Source organism: Colias philodice, chromosome 20 (assembly GCF_061535455.1).
Source record: "Colias philodice isolate Cphi_HAF_F1 chromosome 20, ilColPhil1 Martin Lab GWU primary, whole genome shotgun sequence".
Taxonomy (NCBI): domain Eukaryota; kingdom Metazoa; phylum Arthropoda; class Insecta; order Lepidoptera; family Pieridae; genus Colias; species Colias philodice.
The window spans coordinates 2,952,951-2,969,937 of record NC_143105.1 but is presented as its reverse complement, the minus strand read 5'-3'; the positions used below and the strand labels follow the sequence as shown (position 1 = coordinate 2,969,937).

Sequence of the window (16,987 nt, the reverse complement as noted above, 5' to 3'; positions counted from 1 at the left end):
TAATATACCTACGTAGATTTAAAGAGTTTATAGTTTTTAATTTTTTAAAGAAATATTATAATATACAAGCTACTGCAAAGTACATACAACATAACAAGGCATAAATATTTATATATATATCGACATATTTTGATAAAATTTAAAATTCTCAATTTAATTATAAAAAATTTGATTAGCAAATGATATAATCGAAATAGATACAAAACATTATAAAAAGCCAATTATTTTCCATATTAAAACCATGTGATAAAACCCAATTAGCGTGTCATTTTACGCTTTACGATTAAATATGTTCAAATATAATTCGTTCATATTTAAAACTAGCGGTCCGCCCCGGCTTCGCCCGTGGTACATATTTACGTTTTCTCTACATAAAAACCATCCTCGTACTTCAAGGAATATAATAAAAAAAGAATTATCGAAATCGGTTCAACCGTTCTCGAGTTATGCGCTTACCAACACATTTTGCGATTCATTTTTATATATAAGAGATAACATAATTATACATTAAATACCATTATAAATTTAATGTCTAATCCTTTTATAGGATCTATACAATACCTAGTTGTAACTTAGCTAAAAAATATAACAAAGTAGCTCACGCCCGTGGCTTTGCCCGTGTTTAAGCCCGTGGGTAAGGAAAACCCGCATAGTTCCCGTTGACGTTCCTGTGGGATTTCCGGTATTAAAACTATCCTATGTGTTAATCCAAATTACTCTCTATGTGTGTGCCAAATTTCATGAAAATCGGTTCAGCAATTTTTGCGTGAAGGAGTAACAAACATCCATACATATTACATACACACAAACTTTAGCGTTTATTATATTTAAGTAGGATGACGCCGGATTCTATTTTTACGTCTCTACAATATTCAGACTTTACACATAGTCCGTAACTCCTTTCAAGTATTAGTAATTTACTTAATAAACTGTAAAATACGACTTTTCTATTCACTTGCCGAGAACGAACTTTTGTTAAGCTTTTTCTTGAGATTTTTATAAATTTATGTAGCAAAAGAATTATTATTTAGACGGTAAAATATCACCTTTTTGAAATCTCTTAACCACAAAACAATTTAAACACAGTCTAACTTTAAACCAGGGATCTGTCACTTTAATAGGTGTCTATGTGAAATACGACAAAACCCGCGCTTAAAGTTAAACCCTGTCTAAAGTTTTTTTTGTGGCAGTCTAATTTTAGAGAACTTCTGTTAACAAATTGAAAACCCGCATAGTTTAAACCAGACGAGTGTTAAGTAAATGAGAAGAAAATAAAATGTGTAAAAGCAAAACTAGTTATTTTGAATAACTAATAATGCCATTAATATTACATGTTTTATAGCCAATATTAAACGAAATATCATAATAAATTTCTATAGTTAATGTTTTTCTTTAACGTGTGATTATGATCTACACAAATAAATATTTATGAAACGTTTTATTTTTAATTGTTTTTTTTACGCAAAAGGCTTTATGAGAAAGTAGATTTTATGAGATTATTTTTTTTACAAAAATCTAAACTGGACTTCATCTAAGTACAGATTATATTGTGGACTAAGTTTTTTTTATATTGTGGAGAAAAGTTAAAAGTTTATGTTTTATACTTTGTGGGGAAGATTTTAATAAATGTATGCTTAAAACAGTTGTTGCTTGAATTGTTTTCCCTCGGGTTTTATAAAGTTCGACGCTAATGAGCATTCCAAACCGCTTGTGTTTCTAACTTCAAGTAGCTTTTTATTCAAACTTTACGAGAGAAGACAGGATTAAAATCTTCTGTATGTTATATGAATGTTGAGGAAATTGCGATTTGGTTTGATTTTCTAGTATTTAGCAGTCTTTGACGAATTAAACAGCATATGCCTGATAATTTTAAAGCATTTTTTATAACATCGTTTATATATATATAACGCATTTGACGATTTGCAGAAAAAAATCAAGTCATCAAAGAATTCAGTTTAATAAGTTTTATGTTTATTTTAATAAAAAAAGTAAATTTATTTTGCTTAGAAACCAGTGTCAATTCTGAAGCTAAGAAAGGTCTCGATGTATTTGATACCGATGTCCGTTCCATACAAAACCTTCTACATGTATTGAAATATAATATAGGTAGTGCAATGTAAATATGTATAAAAGGGGTGTGAAGCTCAGAAAATTGCTTGAACTTGACAATTCTTATACACGTGGTGCGATATAAAACGTTCAATATTACCTTTGAAATGTAAATACTATAGGTATTACATACTATACGTTCACGTGGTTTAAATTTACAATAAAGTAGTGGATATTGATAGTTTAATGGCTTGGTAATTGTGTTGATAAAATAAGCAAAACTTATTAATAAAATAAATAAGAATTTTAAGGTTATAGTGCGGAAGGAACTTACATGCCGGAAATGTAAAAAACATATTCAAAAAAATATTGAAATCAATTAGGTAGGTACACATTGAATTTCTAATTATCTAAAGAGAGTTTTATGAGCATCTATAAATATGTATATCTAAATTTTTAGTTTTTACCAATGCAAACTGAACTAGAAATGAATAAAAAATAACATTTTTACGCAACCTGCAAAAAATCTCGAATTCCAATCTGTCATTGATCCCCAAAATTGGTCCGGCGTGTACTTCAATTATCGAGTACAGGGAAGTAAAAAACAAAACCTTATTATACGAAAAGTGCCAAACCAGTTCTAAAGACTTGTTGGTTCACTCGGTTGGCCGTGACTTAGCCGTTATTCTAAAAATAACATAACATTTTGGTACCGTGTGTATTTTTAGAACTGGTTTTCGGATACACTCGTAATGATTTGTGAGTGGTTATCTTTATTTAAATTCAAATTCCAATTATATTTATTTGCAAGAATGTAGTTACAAATTATATATGTTTTAATTACAATATTATGTGGCTAATACATTCTACCCATCGATTGGGTGTGCAAATCTTATATATAAAAATGAATCGCAAAATGTGTTGGTAAGCGCATAACTCGAGAACGGCTGAACCGATTTCGATAATTCTTTTTTTATTATATTCCTGGAAGTACGAGGATGGTTCATATGTAGAGAAAACGTAAACATGTACCACGGGCGAAGCCGGGGCGGACCGCTAGTATTAAAATAGAAAGTTAATTAATCTAATTATTTAAATGTACACACAATTCAATTTTCACAATTACACGAACACACTACAATTTACACGATTATATCACACACCATTCAGTTTACACTACTATTTGTACCTACTATGGTGATTGTATATGTTGTGATTTACCTATATATTTTGACTAGCTGTGCCACGCGGTTTTACTCGCATTGCTCCTAATGGTCTTAGCGTGATGATATGCCTATAGCGTTCCTCGATAAATTTACTATCTAACAGTGAAATCATTTTTCAAATCAGACCTGTGGTTCTTGAGATTAGGATTTCTTAAGCGTTATTACCTACGTATACTAAAACTAAACAGATACATATAATATAATACAGCTGAAGAGTTTGTGTTTATAATCTTAATATCTTAGATTACAAAATAAAAGGCTTAATATATATAAATCTCGTGTCACAATGTTTGTCTTCAATGGACTCCTAAACCACTTAACCGATTGCAATAAAATTCGCACACCATGTGCAGTTCGATCCAACTTGAGAGATAGGATAGTTTAAACATGTAGGTACCACGAGCGAAGCCGGGGCGGACCGCTAGTATTTTTATAGATTTGTAAAACCAAGTATGGTGTTTGATTGTATGTTCTGATTTATATGAGTTTAAATTCAAGGTCACTATCGTGGTGGAAACAAGTGTTACTGTTATACATATAAAAATATCAATGATGTGTCCATACATCGATGAAAATTAGGTATAAATTGCTGCTGTAATAAAAAGACAATTTTAAATAGCATTAAATCGTTATAACAGCTTGTATAAAGAAGTACTTATAGAATAAAATACACTGCAAATCATCATCTATTACCATAACCTCAAAGCACAATTTTCCTAAAAGCCAAATGGAAAACATAATTTAACATGATCAAGGTTATATTTTTTGTGGGAACATATTATTATTTCGACGCATAGGTACTTACCGTAAAAGTTACCCATGTCAAATGTCCAATATATTATTGAATTTGTGTTGATATAAGATCTGCATAGAATAATATTTATAGCCTATACATTTTTATTTTTATCAATGTAAACTACTAGCTTAGGGTCCGGGCTTTCCTCGCCTATATTTACAGGAAATTCCAATAGCGATGGGATATTCTACCCCGTTAAATAACTAATGTCAAACTCTAGACTCCTAAAGGTAGCATTCGGATCTGGGCTGTCGCGACCTGGCAGCCGCGGCCCTGCAGCCGGGAAAATTGTCACTGCTGTGCGGCGCTGCCAGAAGCTTACGGATAACAGCGTCCGCGACCTGGGCAGCGACTGCCACGCGCAGTAGTTAAACAGCACTCAGTCAAAATAATAGTCAAATATACAAAAGCGAGAACTCGTGAAGAGACTGATAGAGGACGAAGAAGAGGACGATCAAATAATGTTGGTCTTACTATCATCAAAGAGGAATAAAATCGATTTATTTTATCATAATATTATCCTTATAGGTCTTGAGTCGAGGATCGTAAAGTGGTGGATTTTTAGCAATTAATTCAACTAAAAACTCGTCGTTTTCATCGGTAAACGTCGCCAGCAGCGCGACCGTACTGCTCCCGGAGCGGCCCGGCGGCGCTGCCAAAGTCGCGAGCAGGCCACGCCCCTCGGCCGCGCGGCTCGGTCGCTTGCGTCGGTAACTATCGCATACAATTCCCTACGAAGCGGTGCCTCGCGACCACGGTCGCGGCTGCAGGGCAGCGGCTGCCGGGTCGCGACCGCCCAGATCCGAATGCTACCTTAACTATCTCCAGACACAAAAATCATATCATATAATCGGTCGGTTGTGACTTGAAAGAAAGACAAACATACACTCTTTCGCATTTATAATCTTAGTAAGAAATAAGTAGTAGTATATCAATAGATAATTTATTATATCAATGGCAGTCGAATTCACAGAAAAAAAGCCCATTCAATATTAAAACATTCTTAAGTTTAATAACCTTAAAATGCTTGCTTGTACAAAATCATTAACAAGAACCAATGCTATTTTTAGACTGAATGGTAACCAACTTTTACTTGACCTGAACTTATTTTACAAGTATTTAACTTATCTTGAAGTTATTTAAGTACCGTAATGTAAATTAAACATTAAATTTCTTATCAGTTAATTCGTTTGTATTGTCGTCATTTTATATTAAGCAGAGTATTTTGGTTCGGGGCAATGATAGTCTCAAAATGGTCTCAAATATTGAGGACAATTACTATTTTTGAAATTAGTAACATATACCAGTTTGAATGGTGATAAGAAGTAAAAAAGGAAATTCGCAAAAAAATTGCATACTGACATACTTCACATTCCTACTACATTATCTAAGAATAGGTACATGTTATTTTATGTACTTATAGTGAAAGAGAAATGATGAATGACAAATTAAAGCTTACATGATTTTTATTAAAGACTTTTAGTGCCTTTTCAAACGCGATTAATACATTTATTATCATTGAAGTCGATTTGAACATTGAGATAAAAGCGCGAGGAAAGTAACAAGTGTTGCATGCCTTGAATATGAACAAAAATTGAAATAAAAAATCTTAAGGCGATGAATTAATTTTTCTAACATTTACGGCCCTTTTTAAACCTTCGTAATTTTTATATTATTAAAGTTGTCGTGATGAAAATTCTTGACAAGAAAGTTCAATAGTAACACAATACGTCTACCGTTTTAGAAACATGATTCCATGATATTTTCTCGATAGAAAAAAAATACAAAGTTCTCATTGTTATTTTTTTATAATCTCTGGCATCTTCAAAATAACAAACGTAAAGTTACGACTTTTTGGATATTAACTATAAAATATACAACCTATACGTCTACCGATTTAGAATTTTGAAATATGCGATGGTTTTGAAATAAACAAGAAATACTTGAAATTAGCGCGCGACCAGCCAATATAGCGAGAGCCGCCCTGTACCTTCCTACCCCGATCGCTGCACGAGTCATTCCCGCTACGGCCGTCACACGGGGAACTTGTGTCGCTCGCGCAATCGTAAAAAAGGGTGACAACACGATAAGACAAAATGAGACAAATGGGGACAATAAAGAAAATAAGAAGAAGAAACATAAAGGTTGGAGGAAAAAGAATGCTTACAATTGGAACAAATTAATGAAGTAAGTTGGTTTTATTTTAAATTTGATGATAATTGTATTATAGACGATGTTTGATATGTACCCCTGTTTTAAGTACATAACGAATGTGTAAGATATTTTCATTTATAGCATAGATAATCTCTTCTGAAATCCGGAATCCAGAAGGAAAATAAACCTACTGATTGTTCACAATGTGAACCCACTCCTTCGTAAGTACCTTTATTCAGTCAAAAATGTATGTTATCAACGTTCTACTGGTTTTATCGCATGATTCCATTTTTAGCAAAAAGCAACAAAGTGCAAAGAAATAAAAAATCATGGTGAACTTAGTGGAAGTATGGCGGACATAATATGGAACAGGAGCTCATTGGAGTAGTATTATATTTAAAAAAAATACGAAATAATTTCAAGAATTACATTTCTTAGAAGGTGGTAGATAAGTATGTTGTATAAAGAATTTGATGTTGATGTTTATTTCATTTATACTTACTACACCTGTGCGGGAAATTGCTTAGTAATAAAACAGGTTTATATTCATATTTACATAGTAATGTGAGTTTTCATTTCGAAAAATTTTGTGTAAGTATATTAAATTGAGTTCCTGGGTGATCTGGAAACACAATTGGGCCCGGAAGATGGCGCTGCAGTCACTCCTCCTAATGACATGAACCGATTTGGATGAATATTTGTGTGCACATTTCATTTTTGTGGGATGATTGGTTGATTCGCTTTCACATTAGCTAATATTATGTATTTTTGTTGTTAGAAAGTTAACTTAATTTAATGTTTATAATACATTATTATTGGTATAAATAAGCCAGTGTTCGTCTCACATTGCTGTACCTGCCTACCTAGTACCTACCCTACCAGGGCCTAACTTTGTTCTGGCTATTTTATTTTGATTATTTGTAATGAATAATTACAATTATAATAGAGTGCAAAAAATAAATACATGCGTCAATATATTTTGTGTTTTTTTTTTAAACAATTTTTTTATTTAAAAAAATATCATTCCGACCGCGGCTTTGCCCGCGTGGAATTAGGTTATATCGTGAATCCTGTTTTATCCCACAGAAGTGTTCAGTTCGGATAAAAAGTATCCTATGTGTAAATCCAGGCAATTGGCTATATTTTATCAAAATTGGTAATGTAGTCTTGACGTGATTAAGTAACAACTAACAAAAAAATATACAAATTAACATCCAAAGTTTCGCATCAGTTTTACTGTATTAGTGATATCTTCCACTCTTGACTTTGACTGAGAAGAATTAGGGTTTATAACTTCTTTCAGAAATAGTACCTTTCATTTCTGGGCATGATGTAATATCTACGTCAGCATCAAATTCTATCTAAATCAATTCAGTAGTCCGCGTTATTGAGTACCATTTCATTTTTTCAGAGTAACAATATTTTTGTTATTTTAAAGATTATTTATAACCTGTATTATTTTGTAATAAAGTAAACATTACGAAATAATAATAATTATTAATAATGTCTAAGTAGTTGTTGGAAAGAAGATTATTTGTTTATAAGCAAGAAAATAAAACCAATAAATCAACAATTGAATAAATATATGTATAACAATATTATAACTGTATGACGACTCCATACATGTTTGTCCCGAGTCGGCCAGCGGCAGCGCGGCGAGTTTGCAAGAATGACTTCGCGCACACCGGCGTTCACGATAGCGAGCTATTAGACTCCGCCCGCCAAGCAGTGGATTTTTTTTTGTGTATCGTCTTAAATATAAAACTGCCAATTCTCTTTTTAATTACAAAATACTTTTATATTTCTCACTTGTGTGGAAATATAACCATTTGAATAGATTTAATATTTATCAAAGATAAAGCGTCTCACATTCACTCTTTGTCTTGGAAATTTTTAATAATTTCATACATTGAAGAAACTGTCTAGCTAATTATAGAACCTATTATAATTTAGTTTTATAGAAAATTATATTACTTTGACCTTTAGTTGCTACAGTTTTTTTGTCTTTACTGAGCTCATAATATTTGTTCGTCACGACTCCTTTGAGGAAAAAGTCTAGTGAATATTATTAGAAGAAATACATTTTACTCGTTTTGGATTATTTATTAGAGCAATTTTATTTCATTAATTCACTTTTATCTCCAATCTTAATTACGTTAATGACTACTCATTACATAATTTTATTATACTTGTTAATAATTCAAACGTTCGTTGCGAATATAAAAACCGAAAATCTTTTATTCCACTTACATGTGGATCAAATTTTTAATTAATTTACCAAGCATTTTACGACCACCGCTCTTACGTTTATATTCCTAAATTTTAAACTTTATTTTTCAAACAGATGACGCAAGGAATAATATTAACCATAAAAATGAGATAAATTACTCGTAAAATGACAGAGGAGATCGTGAAAACGATTCTCCCGTCATATTTTGTGGAAACGTTTAGAAGCAAGAAGAAATTATGTGCGAATCCAGCGAATTTTAGAAGGAGACGAGAAATTATTCGAGTTTGTGATCAAAATGAAGTCATGCAACGCAAGCGTGTGGACAGTGCTCAAACATTCGAGATTAAAAAGACTCAAAAAGGCGTTAAAAACTTAAAAGTATCAGTGTTGTTATCATTCCTCGTTTTCTATGTATGTGTAGTAAATGTTATAACAGTGTGTGATGTTAGTATTAATAGTAGTGTACATAACAATAAATTTAAAGGCAATTTCAATTTAAATGATTTGATTGCGAGCAAGCTGCGTGATGCTAAGAAAGCTTCCAAGGAAGGTGTACAAAATGACGATACACTTAATAAATACTCTAGCTCCAATGCATACAAAGTGAAGGATTATTATTCCAATTTGACGATAGGTCCTGATGCTATCGGACTCAAAAGACATACATATGATATGTCATGCGCTGTTGGATTTCCGCACGATTTGGCATCACAGCCATTCTGTGTGAAAGAAACTAACTTCAATCTGAGACCAGAAATGCACCAATTTCACGACAAAATTGTGAAATTGGGTGTTTTATTACCTGCTGATCCGGGTGATATGTTTTCATTGGCTAAAGTGTTGCCGATAGTAGAAATGGCTATACCGGCGTTAACTAAAGAAGACGGACCTTTGCCTGGCTGGAAAATATTAGTTGATTATAGAGATACAAGATGTTCGTCAGTAGACGGACCCCTTGCTGCTTTCGAGTTTTACGTCAACGGTTCCGCTGGTAAGTTTTATTTAACTTTTATTACTTAAAGGAAACGTTCTGTTGCTAATGAATCTTATTATAAATGCATTGCTAAAAATACGTTCATAATATTTTTGTTACATTGAATGAAGTAATATTTCAGTTTTAATTGTGTTCAAATCGCAAATGTTAGCATTTTAGTTGGTACAAAAAACGTATACCAAACTAGCAAGATATAAAACGGTCCCTTTGTAAATTGCTAAAGTTCATACAGTTTTTGGAACAGTATTTGAGTTACCAACATTTGCAGATGCCTTCATTGGTCCGGGATGTGAATACGTAATAGCACCAGTGGCGAGATACGCTGGTCTTTGGCGGATTCCCGTCATCACGGCTGGAGCTCAGGCCGAGGCTTTTACCTACAAGCATCCAACATACATGACTCTCACTCGAATGATGGGCAGCTACACGCAAGCCGGCGTGGCCATACGGAAGATATTCGAGGTAAATATCCATGAAGTTGTCTATCAGTGTTGTGGCGTATCGTTGTTGTACTTTAAAATACGTTTCTGAATTATTGTGTGTTTTATTTTTGTTATTGTTCCGCTTTATTTGTGAGCCTTTTTTTATATTAGCTAGTTAAGAAATCTTCCCACTTAGGAGTGTTTATGGAATGCACCTACTGTCTTAAAATAGTATTATTAATTGGTGTCGATTTCTCTTTATCATCAGTGATTATATCTGGCAGGTAATTATTGTATATTTAGAGAGGTCACCGATTTGGAATGCAGCTAATGCCATTTTAGAAGACACAGTTTTCAAGGACAATTTTGTTATATAGCGGTGCTATTAATATAATAATATATGGATCTATTATTATTTATAGGTGTTAATTAATAGAGCAATGAGGGCAACGGATATGAATGTCCTGTTCTAATTATACATTTGTTTGTTACATTACGATTGTTGTATTGACCGTGGCAACAGAAATAGCTAGACGTTAGCGCGTAATTGGTATTTAGGTAACGCGAATATTTGCTCGTGTATCGACTTCAAAAATACTCTGAACAAGGACGAAATTAATTAAATTTTTGGCACTTTTTTCGTTCGACCTGTAATGTTCTAAAGAAAAGCGGTTAGACAACTGTGCTAGTATTTTATATTAATTATGTTTATAACAACTCTATTAGATAAAGTATCTAAAGGGAACTACACATTTGTTTAGTGAAGTTAGTTAGAAGTACAAAATTTATAAGTTATGTGTGTTTATGATTTTCTAAGTCTCCTGAAAGACACCAGCAAGCATTTTGCTCCGCAAGATTACAATATATATGCTATGCATAATTGCACATACTTATCTGTATGTACGTTACAGTTATCCCAGTTAAATAGAAACCAGGACAAATATAACTACATATTTTTTCGGATAATTTTAGAACTATTTCGGCAATAAGCCCAGTATTATTATATACTCGAACAAAAGCGAATAATATAATTAAATTAGCATACATTAGAACTAAACAAGTCGCTTTACAAACACGTGCGTGTAATGAGGATAATAAATATTGTATTATTATTAGTGTAAAGTATTGTGACAATTTAAATATAGTCAGCTCCCCTAGTCAAGTGGCTTTCTGTTAGCGTAGCGTTCAATAGAATAGACTACGAATGTATGAGATTGACGTAACCTGTAGATACGTTTATCTACAGCCTACGTCAATCTCATACATTCGTAGTCTATTCTATTGAACGCTATGCTAACAGAAAGCCACTTGACTAGGAGGGCTGGTATGTTTACGCTACATTAAAGAGATTATACATGAAATTAGTACAAACATCTATACCTGCTTACTATGTAATATGACGTCATGTTCTTCAAAAATATGTTATGTGTGGAGGATGATGAAGAAGAAGAATAGCCAATATTGTAATAGTCCATCGAAAGGTTAAATATAAATAGAGTTGCCGCTGCTAATCTTTATATTAGTTTTCATATATATATATAGTTTTCATGAAAATTTAATTGCAATAGAAATAGTCTCCTATTCTAGTTTAAAAAAATGGTCCGTTTATATAAAATGATATACCTACATACTTCAGAAAAAAATTGAGAATTTTATTTGTGATATGTTTGTAAATTGAAAAAAACTTCACTGAACCATAACCATTTAGTTCATTTCATGCTTCTATCTACTCTAACGCCGCTGTAATAGTTTTTGAAACTATAATTTATTGCTTAAGTATAGTAGGTATATTTTCCAATAATTGATCGCAGATATTAAAAATGTTTTAATTTCCCTGAATTTTCTTTCAAATACGATTTCAGATTAAATTACTCGTTTCTACATTTGATATTTTTAATAGTTCTTAAAAACTTACACGACCATATAACTTATATACCATATACCATACCTATAACTTATGCATATTCATTTTTCATTCAACCTCTTTGATGCTTCAAAAATCACTTTAATATCTGTAGTCCAAAGGTACAAGTAGGTCAAATTAAAAATTGATCAAAATTTAATTAAAATCGATTGAAAGCTTTGTTCCAGAGTTTCACAATATGAACATTACCAGAGGATTTTTTTTTGATTACCCGCCATTACCCGCTTGTTATTTTGTTGACATATTTGACATTATTATATTGTTCGGGGCTTATTTCTTGTTTATGAAGTTTATTTGAACTCGTAATAATTTCTTGTACAAACAAAATAAAAGTATTATTTATTTATGAGTATAGCTAAATAATTATTTATGATATAGTCGTGCCCCACGGTTTAACCCGCATTACTCTGCTCCTATTGGTCTTAGCGTGATGATAGCCTTCCTCGACATGGACTAACTAAAAATGAAATATTTTTTTTAAGACGGACCGCTGGTTCTTGTGATGAGTATGTTTAAGGAAACAAACAAACAAACTCTTTTGTTAGTAGGTATACATACGAAAAACTTACATCCCTTCTGAATTCTATATTACTTTAATTTTATTATTTGAATGTGTTATAAATGAGCGCCATTGACTAGTTAATTTGGCTATTTTCACACGCTTTATATTAGCTTCACCTGTATGTTTGTAACCGACTTCTTTGGGCGCGATTTTGACCCACTTTAAACGGCCAGATTTCGTTCAAACTTTGTAGATTTATTGAGGACCGATGACAATACACTAATTTGATAAAAATTTTCTATTTTTTAGTTCGGTTTTCTATAAAAAGCGTGTTTTTAGTTTTTTTAAACTATTATTATACACTGTGATGTTTATATGAAAGGGAACTTTTAAATTTCTCGTTATATAAATCCCTTATCATAAGTAAAAAAGTTGAACTATTAACGAGTTCTAATTTTAGATCTGACTGATACCATAGACAAATATTTATATTATTCGTCCATGCTGATACAATAAAACTGAAATGTATAATTACTTTTATTACTTATAGGGGTATAACAAATAGATGTTGTCCGATTTGCAGATCTTACCCGATATGCACATAAATTTTTATGACAATCGGTCAAGCCGTTTCAGAGGAGTATGGTAACTCACATGGTGATACGATAATTATATACCTAGATACTAATATACTGCTTCAAATAAATTTTAAATTATTACTATTCCTGTATTTGCTTGAATGTTGTTAAATTTTCTATTCAATTTAATATATTGTAATATCAATAACATCAAAATTGAACGATCTCTGTAAATAAACAAGGAGAATTAATTGTATTTGTTTGTTCAAAAATAATTCATTGTGATTTTTTTGTGTTCAGAAATAAATTGTTGTTTCGATGTTTTCATTTTAATTTTCTCCAAATAATTAATTGAAATTACATTGGTCAGCCTCCTTGGTACAGTGGTTGACGCGTGAGCGTGGCACCGAGGGGTCCTGGGTTCGATTCCCGGTGGAGACGAAGAAAAAAAATGTCTTGGTCTGGTAGGACACAGAAGGCTAATCACCTACTTGTCCCTAAAGAAAATCGATCAGTGAAACAGATGTATAATGCATCTGCCCCTTACCCCACTTGGGGACATGGGACTTCACTTTATATTCATACATGAAATGATATTATAAAGACAATCAAATAACCTTGAAATTTCATTTATTTATTTATTTCATTTATTCATGAAGATATTCCAACAATACTTATATTTCTAAAGATCTATTTTAAATGGTTTTTACTATGTTAGTTGGTTAGTAAATCTTATGAACGAGATTAGATGTTGGCAAAAATAAAGTTGTTACGGCGTCGTTACTTTTAACTCGACTATGGAGTTGTGTTTATAAAATAAATTAAACTTTAAAACAGTTTTTTATTATTAAGTACCTACCGAGTAACTATATTATTTATAATATTCGTAAGTTTTTGATTTATTTTTAGTACGAGCTTCTGATAGATCTGCTAGATCCTTATTCGTTTGTTTACATTTTACATTTTTTACTAAAAACTAAACCGCATTCAAATAGTCAGAACTGGACAAAATATAAATGGGACGAAACGGAAGGAACTATCTTTCAAATAAAAAAGAATAATCAATATCAGTTCACCCAGTCGAAAGTTCTGAGGTTACAAACCCAATAAAAATACAGTTGAATTGCTAACCTCCTTCTTTGTAGTCGGTTGAAAAATAACACGACTATGCCTGTATAACATTCCTAAGGAATTGCATATTAATTGTTTACAATCATTTTAATATTTTATTAACATATCGTTTTCCTTATTTATATTTTCAACACGTATCTATGACTGCTGGGCGCTATTGTTAAAACTGAATCAATTATAACACAGATTTTATAGTATCAACATATATATATATATATGTAATATCCGTCAACACCTAAGGTCAACACTCATTGCATTTATTACGCAATTGGTATACAATTAGTGCAATGCATTCCAATATAAATGTGCTTTAATCGTTACAAGTTATATGTGTTTAAAGATTAGCGGTCCGCCCCGGCTTCGCCCGTGGTACATATTTCGCAATAAAAGGTAGCCTATGTTCTTTCTCAGGTTCTAAAGATTATCTGTGCCAAATTTCATCAAAATCGGTCCAGTAGTTTATGCGTGAAAACATACATACATACAAACCTTTCCTCTTTATAATATTAGTATAGAAGTATAGATAAATCTTAAAGACCTAGCTCTACGATAAAACCAGGAGCATAACCTTTCATCTTTTATTTCAACACTTTAGGGAAAGAATATTATGGAAGAATAGCCTGGTTCTTTAACGACTTTGATTCTAAGTATCATTCAAAACAGCCCTGTGGTTTAGCCGTGAAATCGTTACACACAGACTTTGGCATCACTATCACTACATTTTATAAAACAGAGGCATTTCCCTTTAATTTTCTAATGTATCCTAGATCTTTCAAACTGTGCATCAGATTTTGGTGCGATTTTTGACGTGACAACGTCTTATAATTCGATAGAGCCGGCTGCACGTACGAAAAACCATGACTCATGCGGCGTTACCTCGCTCTGAGGCGTTCCATGTAAGGCTTGAAGTGCAAGCGAGAGACGTTGTCACGTTCAACTATCGTCAGTAAACCGACTTTACAGACAACCAATTTTTTTACATAGATAGAGCGGTTATCGAGGAGGACTTCAGTATATAGTTTGTTAGTTAAAATGGGTGAAGACTGGTTAATAATATAAGTATGGAGTACTTGATAAAATGGAGTAGATAATAACTAGCTTAGTCGATAAAATTACACACATATTCGTCACCTCTAAATCCTAACACGAATCGTCCATTAGTTCCCTCGCTGAACCATTTATAGGTAAACGCGTATCGTAAATAAGATTTTGTTTGCCCTTTCAGTGAAACAGGAAATTCGTTTATTGGAGATATTAAAAGCCGTTGTTTATGTCTTGGAAAATAACAAGTAAACAAGGTGTATATCTATCTGGATTTGATATAATCTTGATTTAAATCAATTTTATCGATATAATGTTTATTTTTTTTATTTTTTATGTTTAGCCATCAATAACTTCGATCAACAAATCAATTTCTTCTACTCTTTCGGCTTTAACTAGCTGCAGGTAAATAAGAAGATATATAAATGTAAGAAAATTTAATAGTTTAGAAATTAGAGTGTATTTCAAATAATTTCCAAAGCCTGCTCACTCTGTGAGATCCCGCAAAATGACTTATAACTTTTTTTGGAAAGAGCATTTATATGTTTCTTTGTAATTTGTTAATAGTTATAAGCCATTCTCTTTATTAAGTTTTCCTCGTCAATATCCGTAAAGGCATGCGCTTCTATAATAGTTATGTAAATGATGTATGCAATTAGATGACTTTGTGATGTTATGTGTAATCCTATATGACATTATGAGATAATTGTATATGATTGCCTCATTAAAATGTTACTCATATATCTATAAAGATAATAAAAAAAGACAATATATCGCTAATTATAGCATCCTTCCTTGACACTTTTTTGCTCCATTGATTGATATTTATGGACGGAAAATTTCGATAGCGTGGGTGTGTTTATCTTGAAATATAATGGGACTATTAAAAATATATAGAACTGGATTGGAAATAAAGATTGGATGGGGCGGGTTTTTGATCGAACAAATAAACTTAAAGCGATTTGAAAGAGAAGTATAATGTATTTAATCTAAGCACCAATGACAAGAAATATGATTTGAAAAGAGCAACATTTTCATATCATTTCCTTTCTGTTGAAACTTCCAAGCGGATGGTTCCTAACTCCTATGAAATATGCTACTCTATTCAAATATAGACTAGCTGTTTACCACAGCACCCGGGCTATTATTAATTGTACTCGAGATATAATATCTCCTCTCAAGTTTGCAACTGCACATAGTGTGTAAAATTATATTTAAATCGACTACTGCAGCTTCTGATATTAAGGAATCCAAAGCGGATAAACATTGACATGTAATATTTTATTAAGACTAGCTGTTGCCCGCGACTTCGTCCGCAATTACGTCGTTTTAGGTCATTCGTCGTTTAAAAAAAATACGTGACACTTTATTTTTGAATGTTCTTAATTGTCTCTTATAAAATTTAACTACATTAAAATTGAACACTCTGAAAATCTTAAAATCGGAGAAAATTGAAAATCTGAGGAAAACATGAAGGAATGTGATTTAAATTCTACATTACTTAGTATTTCAAATAATAATCTAAATTAAATGTAGATTAACAGTTTGAGCGCACCGTTATAGAATATGTACCTAAGTATTAAATTACGTTAGTTTACATAGTAACAAAACAAAAACACGATGACTTTCTTTCGCGCTCGGTACCACAAACTAAGCATGTTAATGGTACGTGGCCCGCGTCACTTGACCCCCCGCGAGTTCCCCTCCTTTGCTATGCGAAAATACATTCGTCGCCCTGCTGTAGGAAAAATTGTAATACTGTGGCCTGGGCGTTATACACGCCCAGGGAGTTCCTGAGTGCCGATAGACATTTATAACAATCTTATATTAATATCACCATCTTGAGGAAAAGCTTCTAATGTCGATTTAAAACTGCATACATACGAATTAACCTGATGAAACATGTTCTAAAATTGTGAAATGAGTTCAGTTTTAAATTC

At 32.2% G+C, this 16,987-nt stretch overlaps 1 protein-coding gene and 1 long non-coding RNA gene across 4 annotated transcripts in view; both read left to right on the top strand.

The window, feature by feature from the left end:
• LOC149479326 (atrial natriuretic peptide receptor 1) overlaps positions 1-16,987 on the top strand; it is a 136,494-nt gene that overhangs the window by 59,260 nt on the left and 60,247 nt on the right. For all 3 annotated transcript variants that reach the window (XM_089707921.1, XM_089707925.1, XM_089707922.1), the window contains exons 2-3: positions 8,570-9,446; positions 9,718-9,911. In XM_089707921.1, the coding sequence (XP_089564047.1) occupies positions 8,621-9,446; positions 9,718-9,911 (1,020 nt within the window). In that variant the 5' untranslated portion in view covers positions 8,570-8,620. The remainder of the gene's footprint in view (positions 1-8,569; positions 9,447-9,717; positions 9,912-16,987) is intronic.
• LOC149479327 (uncharacterized) lies at positions 5,687-7,812 on the top strand. Its single transcript, XR_016317264.1, has 2 exons — positions 5,687-6,258; positions 6,367-7,812. It is a non-coding gene; the product is annotated as an uncharacterized LOC149479327 (long non-coding RNA).